The sequence below is a fragment of the Stegostoma tigrinum genome, chromosome 14 (genome assembly GCF_030684315.1).
Source record: "Stegostoma tigrinum isolate sSteTig4 chromosome 14, sSteTig4.hap1, whole genome shotgun sequence".
NCBI classification, from domain to species: domain Eukaryota; kingdom Metazoa; phylum Chordata; class Chondrichthyes; order Orectolobiformes; family Stegostomatidae; genus Stegostoma; species Stegostoma tigrinum.
Genome location: NC_081367.1, coordinates 58,199,594 through 58,213,586, shown reverse-complemented (window position 1 = coordinate 58,213,586; position 13,993 = coordinate 58,199,594). Strand labels below are relative to the sequence as shown.

Here is a 13,993-nt window from a genome sequence, read left to right as displayed (position 1 = left end):
CAGTCATAGATGATGAGGACAATCTTGGCTAGACTTTCACTTCATCTACTCCTGTACGTCCAGAGAAACTGAGACTTGATCCACCTCAGTCTTGAACATTTTCAAAGACACGGTTTCTGTCACCTTTCCAGCAGGAGGCTTCCAAAGCATTTTGACACTCTGCAGAGGCAGGAGGAGCAATTGTCATCTCTGTCTTAAATGGGTAAACCTTAATTTTAAACAGTGACTCCTAGGTCTAGATTCTCAATCAAGGTTTGAAGTTCACATGAATGAAACGTGGACTCACGAAACTCAAGATGTAGAGAATGAGCAAAATGATGTAGGCAGTTTCAACCCTGGTCAGAAAATCTCGGATGAGAGAGCATCATCTCAGAATAAGGGTTCAACCACTTTGGACTTAGATGAAGAGCGTCTCCACTCTATAGGTTTAATCATAGCAAGCACCTTTTGTTCCTCTAATTGCTTGCCTGGGCTCTGCGACCATAATCAGATAGTCCTGAAAGGTTGCAATGATATTGGCATCAAATGTTGGCATTTGTGAGCCAGGAAATAGAATGAAAGGGAAGAGACAGAACTTACATTTCGACAGCATGGAATAGTGCATCATGACCTTGATAACCAGTCACCTGACCTTGATTTCAAAATCACTGAATTTAGGAATTTGTGAAAATCTGCATTTTTCATCTAAAGATCATAAGAAATAGGAGGAGAATGGGCCATTTGGCCTATCGGGTCTGGTCTGCTATTGAGTGAGATCATGGCTGACCTGATAATCTTCAACTGCACATTCCAGCCTTTTTGACATAATTCTTGATTCCCTTATGATTAAAATTCCACTAAGGGCCACAAAAGAGTTAAGGCATTTGTACTACATCGGTCACATCTTTATCCCTCTTATAATTAAATAATTTTGAAAGGCTTTTATGTTGGCAAACCATTCTGTTTGACGAAATCATGGTGGTTCAGTTGGGGTTTCTTTTAAAGGTGATATGGAATGCAGTGCCTGAAAGTGGCACATTCACTGATCACTTTAAAAGGGGAATTTGCCAAATACTTTAAGGAAGGAGTGGAATGGAAAATGCTGGACTGTGAGGAAAGAGCAGGTGGAGGAACATTGTGCGGAGTCAGAAACACTGCAGTGAACTGAATTCCTCTTAGAAGGAGCTGTTACAGGCACAATGGACTGAATGGTCTCCTGATGTTCTGTGAGGATGTTTCAGTGGTAATGCTGAACACAGGATAAGGAGCAAAAAGAAAAAAGAACGATCTGTAGGATGGCACCTTGACAGATCAGCAGTCTCTCAGTGGGCACTGTCAACCTAGGCAATGCGTCCAAGTATCTGGAGCAGGGTTTGACTCCATACAGCCTTCTGACTCAGGAGTCTGTGTGTGGGATGGGGCTGGGGGAAGAGGTTAGACTTAAAAGGCTGCTTCGTGTAAAGCAATACTTTTAAACTGATTTTTTTTGTTAAATTGTTCCGTATCATCAATGCGTCCTGGTTATTTTACTGGTTTACAGAAGACATTATCTATCCTAAACCTCCAGGTGGGGTAGTGACCTAGTGATAATGGGAACTGCAGATGCTGGAGAATCCAAGATAATAAAATGTGAAGCTGGATGAACACAGCAGGCCAAGCAGCATCTCAGGAGCACAAAAGCTGACGTTTCGGGCCTAGACCCTCCTTCAGAGAGCTCTCTGATGCAGGGTCTAGGCCCGAAACGTCAGCTTTTGTGCTCCTGAGATGCTGCTCGGCCTGCTGTGTTCACCCAGCTTCACCATTTATTATCCGGGGTAGTGACCTAATTTGTTAGAACAGTCTGTTGGCATTCTCTTTTCTCTTTGCCTCGGGATTCAACCGTGTCGCACGCTCTGTATCCCGGCCGATCATCTTGCTTCCTGTACGATGCTCGTGTGAGCATTCCCACAAAGAACATCTCTATGATTAGGAGCTGGTTGTTCATGACTGTGAAGGAAGAGAGAGTTCCAGAATTAATATCCCTTGCAAAGTGGAAAAATAACCTAGTGTTTAAGATGTTTTGGAACAGGATGTGGTCATTCAGCCCCTTGATCATGGCTCGTCAATATCTTAACTCCACCCCCCATTTACTCAAAACCCATAATCCACTTACCCAACAAGATCAAGAATTGAAGCTCCTATCTGGGGGGAACAACTTCTCTAGGTCCAGATGGTGATGTATTGGTAATTTCAGAAGCCCTGGCTAATGCTGTGTGGGGCAGGGGTTCATATCCTGCAGTGCTCAGTGGAATTTGCAAAATAAGATCTGGATTTAGTTTCACGGTCACCATTTCAGAAAGTATCATTCTTTGTTGTAAAAAGACCCACTTGGTCGCTTGAGTCCAATGGCTTCTTTAGAAGAAGAGTAAATGAACTCAAAACATTAACTCTTGTGCCTGTCTCCAAAGATGCTACCACACTTTGTTTCATTTCAGATCTCCAGCATCCAAGATCTTTTGCTTTCATCTAGGTTTGGTCATTTTTTTTTCTTGTTTGAAGGGAAATCGTGATCCTCACCTGGTCTGGCCAACATGTGAACCAAGATCCACAGCAACTTGAGATAACAAGGTGTAGAGCTGGATGAACAGCAGGCCAAGCAACAACATATGATGCTGCTTGGCCTGCTGTATTCATCCAGCTCTCCATCTTGTTATCTCAGATTCTCCAGCATCTGTCCTTCGTACTATCTCCACAGCAACATTGCTGCCTCTTACCTACCTGCTGAAACGGCCCTAGCAAGTGCCTGTATTAGATATGGGCAATGAATATTGGTTTTGCCAAAATGCCGACATGAAAGAGTGAAGAAAAAAGTAAAGGAACTCCTTGGATCGTCTTTTAACCAGCTTACTGGAGCAACCTTATTCCTGAACCCTTTTAGTACAGGTAGATTTCTCTGCTGCATTCCTGACAAGGCCACAATCTCCAAGCTGATGTGTGGAGCTGCAGAACTGAACCCAAACTCCAGATGGGGTCTAATCAGAATACAGGGCAGCTGTATTTGAGCTCCCTTGAGATAAAAGCTAATATTTCAATCTATTTTTTAATTTAATAGGATTGATGACATCCATAATGACATCTGCAGGAAGTCATTAATGCATTTTGGAAAAGTAAAGTATTTTCTGATGAAGGGTCTAGGCCTGAAATGTCAGCTTTTGTGCTTCTAAGATGCTGCTTGGCTTGCTGTGTTCATCTAGCTCCACACTTTGTTATCTCGGATTCCCCAGCATCTGCAGTTCCCATTATCTCGGATTCCCCAGCATCTGCAGTTCCCATTATCTCTAAGTCTCAGGACTACTTTTGACCCAGGGATGGTTTGCTGTTCTGCTTTACTGCAATTGTTATTACAACGTAATTAATTCTGGGGAGTGAAATTTAGTCCAAGCAGCCCCAGTCAGCATGGGAAGGTGCAGACTAAATGTCTTATACTCTGTCTCTCAGGTTTCAATACAGCTGTGGCACTTGATTCATTCCATCTATTCTCCTGATTGAAATAGTTGAAGAGTTTGCCAGGGTTCATGGAGAAAACCTATTTCCTCTGGTCAGAGAATCAAGAAGCTTAAAGAACTCAGCCACAGGGGTGGTAAAGGTGAAAAATCATTTCTCCATACAAAAGGTACTGGGAGTCAGGAACTTTCTCACTTTCTCTCCTTCCTTCAAAAACCTGCTGTTTGGGGGTCAGTTAAAAATTTCGAAACAGTTTTTTGCTGGTTGAGAGTGTTGATGGTGGGTAAATATATAGAAGGTTTAGATCAGTGATTGAGCTAAAGGAATGGCCTCTTCCTGTTTATAACACACCTGTTTTCTAATTGGAGTCAGTGACCTGTTGAGGTTCCATCAATATAATGGGCTGTTGAATGCACTGAAGAGTTGGGAGCAGAATGCATTCCAGATTTGTGCCCTGCTCTTTGCTCCAATCACTTTGGTTTCAATCCAGCAGGGATATGACTGTCCTCAGCCCCTGGGTTGGAGATTTCTGAGAAGCTGTGTGTGGGCGAAGTGGAGAGACGATATTGAAGGAGAGAAGTGTCAGCATAAAGGGGGTTAGAATCAGTATATTGTACATTCCTTTGAATATGGCCTGGATCCAGTGGGTAGCAGTTTTCCTGCAAGAATGATCAAAAGAGCGAGAATGTTCCTGCATCATTCCCCATCATCATTGAAAAACAAATCAGGGATGAATGGGGTGAATCACTACTTGGAAGAAATGGATTGTTATTAGACAGTGGGGGAGCATGAAGGAATAAAATAATTCTCTAAAGAGACATGATTTTAGTCTTGGTGTGCAAGTGACCCTGACAAGAAGAGCATTAATTAATTGCTCATTCCTAACTAAGGTGTGCCGTCTTCTGGAATGGTCATGGACATTTACAGCAGCAGAGGAGGCCATTTAGCCCATAGTTCCAGAGCTGGTCAACAACGATCTGACTGCACTAATCCTAATTTCTATCTGTTGGCCCGTGGCCCTAGACACCATGGCATTGCAAGAGTCTCTGACTCAACCACTTTCAGACAGTGGTTTTTGGACTCCGACCACCCTCCAAGTGAACAATATTCTCCTCAGTTCTCCTTTTGGTTAATTCTATTTGTCATTGAGCTCTTTACTAGGGGGAAAAAATCATTATAGAGAGAGGTCAAGGTTCTATCATGGCTGCAAGAGACTGGATTTGTGTTTTTACTATCATCCGACTGCATCAGCATTACTTACACTGAGACTAGCATTTTATGGCCTTATTTCTGGAGGATTTTAACTCTTGTTATTTTTGATTTGGCAATAACTGCCAACTGCTAAGGCTAATGATGCTTGGGTGGGGAGGTTGTCAGAGTTGTAGAGTCATAGAGCACGGAAACAGACCCTTGAGCCCAACTTGTCTATGCTGACCAAATTTTAACAATTAAACTAATCCCATTTGCATTTGGCCCATATCCCTCTAAACCTTCCCTATTCATATAGCTGTCCAAATATCTTCTAAGTGTTGTAACTGTACCTGCATCTACCACTTCCTCTGGCAGTTTAGTCCACATTCAAGCCACCCTCTGTGTGAAAAAGCTGCCCCTCAGGGCCTTTTTAAATCTTTCTTAAACTTAAGCCCTCTAGTTTTGGATTACCTCAACCTAGGAAAACAACCTTGGCTATTCACCTCATCTATGCCCCTCATGATTTTATAAACCTCTATTAGATCACCCCTCAGTTTCCAATGCACCAGGGAAGATAAAGTCCCAGTCTATTCAGCTTCTGCTTGAACAGGATTTGACACCAAACTGGACAAGATATTACGACAGATGACCAAAAACATAGGTTTTTTGGTTTGTTTTAAAGGAGGACAGAGATGAAGAGGTTTAAGTAGAGAGTATCGGACCTTAGGATCCAGATAACTGAAACCACAGCTACTAATAGTGGAATGATTAAAATCAAAGATATACCTGGGATAAGAATTGGGGGTGTACAGTTGTTCAGAGGACTGTGAGGCTAAAGGAAGTTTAAGTTGGGAGAAGCAAGGGCATGAAGGGATTTGAGAGCCAGGAGCAATTTTAGATGAACGTATTGGTGGTGTGGTAAATCATTGTACTCAGTGAACACATGGCATAATGCGTGACTGGGAGTTAACAACTTACCAACTGTGTTCCCAATCTGCTGAAAGATGAAGCTCAGGGTCATCAATCCCTCCCACCTTCCCCCATGCCCATCTGATCCCACCACTCTCCCATCTCCATGCTCTATTCCAGATTGGAGTTACATACGTTGCCCTCTGGTCTTTGCAGAGTAGGGGGGTGAACAGCTGATGTGTCCAGCTCCCGCCAGTGTTCCAATGATAGAATTCTGTAGTGAGGACAGGATCAATATTGCCTGTGAAAGGTGAGAAAGGGAAAGCGTGTGAGAACGTTTTTTTGGAGTTCCTCATTGTTTTTGCATTTTACCATTATGTCCAGGAATAGTAGTCAGTGGTTATTCTGTTTTTATGTATATAAAGAATGTTGGAAGACCACACAAATGCACTCAAGCACACAGCAACCACCCCAACACCCACAAATGGAGCAGCATCAGAAAACTGTTTAAACAAGCTACAACACATTGCAGCAACCCAGAACCACACAAAGCAGAACAAGAGCACATATATGGAGTCTTCATAAGGAATGGATACCCAAAAAGCACGATCCACTGTTACCTCCATGACAGACCACAAGAAGACACAACATGACCAGAATCACGTGTCACCCTACCGTACATCAGAGACATGTCAGAGATGACCACAAGACCACTCAGACCCCTGAGTATCAGAGTAGCCCACAAACTGGCAACCACCCTGCGACAGCTACCGACAAACATAAAGGATCCCATACCCAAAACCAGCAAAACCAGTGTAATATACAAATTGCCATGCAAGGACTGTGAGAAACACTACATGGGCCAAACTGGAAGAAAATTGACAATACAGGTACATGAACAACAACTAGGCACCTTTGTCTCACTACACACGGACAACGGGGGATACAAATTTGACTGGGACAACACATCCATAATCTCACAAGCCAAACAGAGACATGCCAGGGAATTCCTGGATGCCTGGTATTCCAACCGGAACTCCATCAATGGACACATTGAATTAGACCCGGAGTACAATCCACTGAGAAACAGAACTGGAAATGGTACCAAACACCCCAACAAGCTGAGGCATATAAATAACAAGCAGGACATAACCACCAACGCTTCACCAGAGATGCATTGATGATGTTACCTAGCAGGGTGATGAAGCATTTGCAATCAAACCCACCGGCTCGGCAAGCATGTTTACAACCTCATTTACAACTGCGCTTCAAATCCCAATGTGCTTTTAATGGAGGTCTTGTGATGCAGTGGGTAGTGTCCCTGCCTCAGAGCCAAAACCCCACCTGTATTCAACTCCCACTCAAGGACACCAGTTTTGGTCTCCTTACTTGGGAAAGGATGTACTGGCACTGGAGGTGGTGGCTGGGTGGGCAGAGCAGATTCACTAGTTTAATTCCTGAGTTGAGAGAGTTGGCTTATGGTGAGAGATTGAGTAGACTGGTACTATACTCATTGGAATTTTGAAGAATGATTGCGATCTTATAGAAACATATTAAATTATGAAGGGAATAGAAGATAGAAGCAGGGAAGTAGTTTCCACTGGCAGGAGAAACAAGAACTAGGGGGCATATCCTTAAAATAAGGGGGAGCAGATCTAGGACTGAGTTAAGAGAAACATCTCTACCCAAAGGATTGTGGATCTGGAATTCCTGCCCATGATGCAGTTGAGGCTACTTTGTTGAATGTTTGTAAGGCAAAGGTAGATTTTTGAATAGTAAAGGGATTAAGGGTTATGGTGACTGGACAGGTAAGTGGAGGTGAGTCTACAAAAAGATAAGCTATGATTTAATTAAATGGCAGAGCAGGCTTGATGGGCAAAATGGTCTACTCCTGCCAGGGAAGGCACATTCTTAGTGCAACCAAACCGATTGGGGTTCAACTTATCAAACCTAATGTACACAAAAGGTTGGTTGTAATTGTGATGGCAAAAACATTGGAACCTTTATTGGTACTCCATAGCTCCAGACTACAAAACACATGTGAAAGTACATGTTATGGCATAAGCCTTAGCTACCTGAGTAAACTATAACACAGCACCTGCTTTTCAGTTCTCTCCTTCTGGAAAGAAACTTCAGATTTTGCTTTATGATGGTCTTATTAACTGTTGTTGCTATCAGTGGTTGGGGATACTGGGCCCCCGGATCCCTCTGCTTCTCTCTATCCCACTTTCGAGCAGTTTGTAACCTTATTCTTTGAGAAAAGCTTACCTCCTGACACTTCTCTTGTCTGAAGTTTGTGTTAATTACACGCCTATTCTGTACATTTCTTAATGTTCTCCTGTTTGTCTGCCTCTGGATGAACCACATTCTTCATTTAGTTATTTCCAAGTTTTGAAATGCAAATTCTTAACATAAATGGTAAATTATAATAGAACCAATGCTGATCCCTGAGGGGCATCACTTCCTACCTTTTGCCATCTGTGCAACCACCTTTAATCTTGATTCTTTGTGTCACATTTAGTAACCAACTTGCTATTCTCATCCATTGACTCCCCGTGTCCCAAACTTAGGGTCTACTACATGACCCCATCAAAGGCTTTCTGAAAATCCAAATATATTTCATCTGCAGCATCATTTTATTTGTAGTGATTGTTTCATACTTCCGTAGCAGTGTTCCTTGACTATTTGTATGTACCGTACTATTAGCAAGTCTTCCAGTAATGCAGCAATTCACGTCCACATGCAGCAAGACTTGCACTGCTGTCAAACTTACACTAACAAATGGCGAGTAATGTTTGTGCCACTGAAGTGCCATCTCCAACAAGAGAGAATTATAATCTTTGTCCCTGAACATGCAATGTCATTACTGTCCGAAAAACCCCTACTAGCACCATCCTTTTGGCCACCATAGACTAGAAAATGGACAAGCCATATAAACACCACAGCGACAAGAGCAGGTCAGAGGCTAGATATCCTGCAGCAAATAACTCATCTTCTCACTAACTAGAGCCTATTCTCCATCGCAAAGGCACAGGTCAGCAGTGTGCTGGAATACTCCCCACTTGTCTGGGTGATTGCAGCCCCAACAACCTTCAAGATGTTTGACGCCACCCAGGACAAAGCAGCCCACTTGATCGGTACTGTATCCACAAGCATCCACTTCCTCTACCACTGATGGTCAGTAGCAGCGATACATACTATCTACAAGATGCACTGCAGAAATTCCCTGAAGGTCCTCTGATAGCACCTTCCAAACCCATGACCACTTCTATCATTCACTGTTCCTTCACTGTTGCAGGAATTCCCTGCCTAAGTGCATTGTGGGTCTACTATTGCACACGGACAAGGTAGCAGCTCACCACGACGCCCTCAAGGGCAACTAGGGATGGGCAATAAATGCTGGCCAATCAGCCGTGTCCACATCCCCGGATAAATTTTAAAAATTGACTGCCCTTGCCAGGAATGCCCAAGTCCCAGGGATGAATGAAACACTTATTTAGGAAGAAACTCTTGCTCCTTATCTTGTTGTAGACCCTATTCTCACCACTTATTCATTTCCCACTTTGGGCTTATGTTCCATCTGCCAATAATCATCCCCCTGGAACGGCTTGAAGTTGAGACACACTCACCTGAAAGAGTGCAAACTTGGCCTTCAGGTTCTGATCTGTCATGTACTGTTTAGCCTCTCGGAAGAGGATATTTGTCGGCCAAAGTCCAAGGATTGTGGACACTCCCAGGAACAGGTCAAGCCAGAGAAAGATGCTGGTTGAAGATAACTGAGGCAACAATGCAACATGGGAAATAAAGAAGAAAAAGGATGAGAGGTGTGACCTGGATGGTTCAAGCCATGGCAGTATCTGAGAATGAAATGTTGCTGTGGAGCACAGTGGAGAAGAGTTCTGCTGGGAGTCCTAGTCCTGGAAGTACTCAGTATTTACAAAGAAACAAAGAAACCTACAGCACAGGAACAGGCCCTTCGGCCCTCCAAGCCTATGCCGATCAAGATCCACTGTCTAACCTGTCATCTATTTTCTAACGGTCTGTATCCATTTGCTCCCTGCCCATCCATGTACCTGTCCAAATATATCTTAAAAGACACTAACATGTCTGCGTCTACCACCTCCGCTGGCAACGCATTCCAAGCACCCACCACCCTCTGTGTAAAGAACTTTCCACGCATATCTCCCTTAAACTTTCTTCCTCCTCACTTTGAACTCATGACCTCTAGTAATTGAGTCCCCCACTCTGGGAAAAAGCTTTCTAACTGGGAGAGCATGCAGACAACTGTGTTTTCCTGAGTATTTATGATGCAGATGGAGGTCATTTGGACCGTTAATTTCATGCTGGTTTCCTGTAGTACTATTCAGGTAGCCCCATTCCTCTGCTCTATTTGCATTTTGGCAACAAGGACATTATTTAAATGGACAAAGACTACAGAAAGCCATAGTGCAAAAAAAATTGGCACGTTATTCATAATCTCCTTGTTGACCTACACCTTTTGTATTTCTGTCTCTGTCTGGGCTATTGCTCAACCTATCACCATCTCCACACTCCTCACCACTGCGTCCCACAAGCCCCCCACCTAACTTCAGCTCCAGCATAAATACTACTTATTCCTAGCTACTAACACATCTGATGAAGAGTCACCAGGTTTGAAACATTGACTCCTCTGTCTTCCCACAGATGCTGCCAGACCTGTCGAGTCTCTCCAGTGTTATTCTGTTTTTGTTTCAGAATTTGGGAGTCCTTGCACATAAAACATTAGCATATACATTCAGTAGATAATAGGAACAGGAGTAGGCCATTTAGCCCCTTGAACCTGTTCTACAGTTCAATGAAATTGAGACTGTAGCTTAATTCCATTTACCTGCCTTTGGCCCATATCCCATAATATCTGCATTCATCCCAGGTTTAAAATTAAGAACTGCCATTTATGGAAGAGTTCGAAACATCTATCATCCTTTGTGTGTAGAAGCGCTTCCTAACATTGTGGGTCATCACATGGGACGTCTACCTACAGCATCTAGGGATGGGCACTAAATGTTGGCCAACCTGTGATGCCCATATCCCCAAATAAGCCTATTTTGTCTCTCCTTATCACTTAATCCCTGAAGTCCAGATATCGTTCTTGTAAACCTAAGTTGTGCTCCCTCCAAAACCAATATATCCTTCCAAGTGGGGTCAAACCAGAGAATTGTAGTACTGCAGCATGACGTCTATGTCCTTATATTCCAGTCCTCTAGATATAAAGGCCAGCATTTCGTTAGCTTTCTTGATTATTTTCTGCACCTGTTTATGACATGTTAAAGATCAATGCACCTGAACTCCCAAATCTCTTTGGACATCCATTGTATTTAACTTCATACCATCTACCTGATCCATCCTTTTTGGTCTTTTGCTCACATTGAAATCCATCTGCCCTGGTTTTGCACATTCACTTAGTCTATCAATATCCCTTTGTAATATTATGCTATCATCCACACCCACTGTCTACGATGCTGCCTAAGTTTGTGTCATCAGCAATAGATAATAGGGTCAAATAGAATCAGATAATAGGAAGGGTAATGGAATATTGGATATTATTTCAAAGGGTATGAAAATAAGGAATAAAAAGAAACTTGCCATATCTGGCAAGTTAAGTATGGAGAGAAAAACAGATTCAATGTTTCAAGTTCAATTTGGAATGTGGAAGGTTTGTGTCAGACTCAAAGCATTAACTCTGTTTCTCTCTGTCTACGGATGCTGTCTGACCTGCTGACTGTTCCTAGCATTATTTTGTTTTTATTTCAAATTTCCAGCATTTGATTGCTGGTGTTATAATCAGTCAGAGATGTGTGACGAGGAATGCCACATGATAACCCTGGCTGATGTGGTATCATGGGCACAAGAACCCTGGCTGGGAGCTCAGAGAGTGACAGGATGTTCCTACTATCTCCCCCCACAACTGATTCTGACATTGGATGCAGAGAGGTCCTCTCTTCCTATAGACTTCCTGCGCCTCATGTGCAGGCAGGAACTGGGGCTGAACATGTCCCAATCAGCAGAGAGACTGATTGGAGTGCTACAGAAAGATTTGCATTCTTGTAGTGCCTGTCACCACCTCCGGTTAACCAAGCAAAATGAAGTGTTTCTGGGGAGTTGTCACTGTTGTATCATAGGAAATGCGACAGCCAATTTGTCCACTGCAAACTCTCACAGAACAGCAAGATAGTCATGACCTGATTTTTGTGGAAGATCGATATTGGTCAGACCTTTGGAGATCCTGCAATTGTTCGACAAAGTGTTCATGTCGTGTTTGAATGTTTCTCAGACATGAGCTGGTTTTAGCTTCTCATTGGAAAGTCAGACACTGAGTTTTTTGTAATCTCACTCACATCATCCGGATCGTACAGGCCATTCGTCCACAAAACAATTCCCAGGAAATAAATGACAGGCCGAAGAAAAGCCACTTGGAATGATCCCAGCACAAAAATCCTGAATTTCTTCCTAAGCAGAACAAAAGTAAAATAAAATTAGGGTTACCTCACAGGTTCCAGAAACTGGCGAGGATTTTTCACTAGTACTTGAATTTAGGTAGTGTCTTTAACATGGCAAAAGATCCCAAGGCATTTCACAGGAGTCTTATTAAACATTATTTCTCATTGGACCACATGAGGCGATATCATGACATGTGACAAAAAGCTTGCTCAAAGAGGGGAAGGAGAACTTTAAAAGCAGAGCGGCTTAGGGAGGGAATCCCAGGGTTCAGTGTTGCATTAGCTGAGGGCATGGCCTCTAACAGTGCAGTGATTAACGCCAGTGAAGAACAAATAACTCCAGGCCATGGCTCGGCCCAGGTGCCTGTATCAGTGGCTCCCAAACACCTTTATGGAAATGGGATTAGACTTTAAGATCTGGACTTTTTTTAACCTGTTGGTATTCTCTTATTTCTGCTGTTGTAATTTTTAAATGTTGGTTTTGAAACCAAGATGGGGCCAGAGAATACAAAGCGTAGAGCTGGATGAACACAGCAGGCCAAGCAGCATCAAAGGAGCAGAAAAGTTGAAATTCAGAAAATTTTCTGAAGAAGGATCCAGTCCCGAAAAGTAGCTTTCCTGCTCCTCTGATGCTGCTTGGCCTGCTGTGTTCATCCAGCTCCACACCTTGTTATCTCAGATTCTCCAGCGCCGGCAGTTTCTACTATCTCTGGGGCCGGAGAAAAGTGATTCTGTACACTTTTCACTGTACTCACATACTCCTGTTCATGAAGGCACCTGAGAATAAAATCTGATTCTAATTCTAAATGGCAGGGTCGAGACCAACGCACTGATCTTGGAGGATTTGATTTGATTTATTGTTGTCACGTGTACCAGTACAGTGAAAGGTTTTGTTCTGCAAGCTGTGCAGGTAGATCATAAGAAATAAGGACATACAGATCACAAGGTGCTTGGTCAGAGTGAAGCACACGAGGTTACAGCTGCACAGGAGGTGTACAAAGAAGACCAGCATTAGCAAGGTCACTATGATTTGAAATCAGAGAGGTCCATTCATCAGGCTAATAACAGCAAGGAAGAAATTGTTCTTGAACCCGTTGGTGTGATCAAGCTTTTGTTTCTTCTGCCTGAAGGAAGAGATTGGGAGAGAGCATGTCTGGGGTGGGAGGGATCTTTGATGATGTTGGTAGCCTCTCTGTGGCAACAAGCCATGTAAATGGAGCCCATGGGTGGACAAAGGGTCTGATGAAGGGTCTAGGCCTGAAATGTCCGCTTTTGTGCTCCTAAAATGCTGCTTGGCCTGTTGTGTTCATCCAGCTCTACATCGGATTCTCCAGCATCTGCAGTTCCCATTATCTCTTTCCATGGGTGGAAGGCTGGCTTCCATGATGGTCTGGACTGTGCACGTGACCTCCTGTAGTTTCTTATGGTCCTGGGCAGAGCAGGCCGTTATGCGCTCAGGTAGAATGCTTTTGATGGCGTAGGTAAGAGGTGGTGAGGTTGCTAATGGACATGCTGAATTTCCTAAACCACCTGAGGGGGAAGGGGCATTGCTGTGGCTGGATGGGTAGGAGATTACAGAGATGAGAGACAGCAAGGCCTTGCAAGTATTTGAAAACAAGAAAGAGAATTTTAGCACCGAGATGTCGCTGTGCTATGAGCAGTCAGGGAGCATAGCAGGGTGGGGTTATCAAGACATGTACAACAGAGTTTTGGATGAAGTCATGTTGATAATGGAGAAGAGGAATGTCAGCCCAAGAGAGCAGGCATTGATTAATTAATTTATTTAAGCAAGGAGTCTATCGTGTGAGAGTATTGTCTTACCCCAGATCCCTTTATTTAAGTAGTCGATTAATTAAACATTTAAAAGATTCAGCCTTGAAGCTGCAGAATTTCTGATAGCCAACAGGTGGCGCTGCTGCTCCACATCAGTGCCAGGCAGCAGCAGTGGCAGCATG

General features: G+C 43.4%; 1 protein-coding gene across 2 annotated transcripts in view; it reads right to left on the bottom strand.

The window, feature by feature from the left end:
• The window catches only part of LOC125457923 (organic solute transporter subunit alpha-like), a 33,323-nt gene that overhangs the window by 2,938 nt on the left and 16,392 nt on the right, over nt 1-13,993 (bottom strand). Inside the window, exons 6-9 of one of the 2 annotated variants that reach the window (XM_059651191.1) lie at nt 11,937-12,048; nt 9,192-9,338; nt 5,758-5,863; nt 1,802-1,965 (exon numbers count right to left, since the gene is read on the bottom strand). In XM_059651191.1, coding sequence (XP_059507174.1) covers nt 1,802-1,965; nt 5,758-5,863; nt 9,192-9,338; nt 11,937-12,048 — 529 coding nt within the window. The remainder of the gene's footprint in view (nt 1-1,801; nt 1,966-5,757; nt 5,864-9,191; nt 9,339-11,936; nt 12,049-13,993) is intronic. The other variant, XM_059651190.1, reaches the window with a different exon arrangement.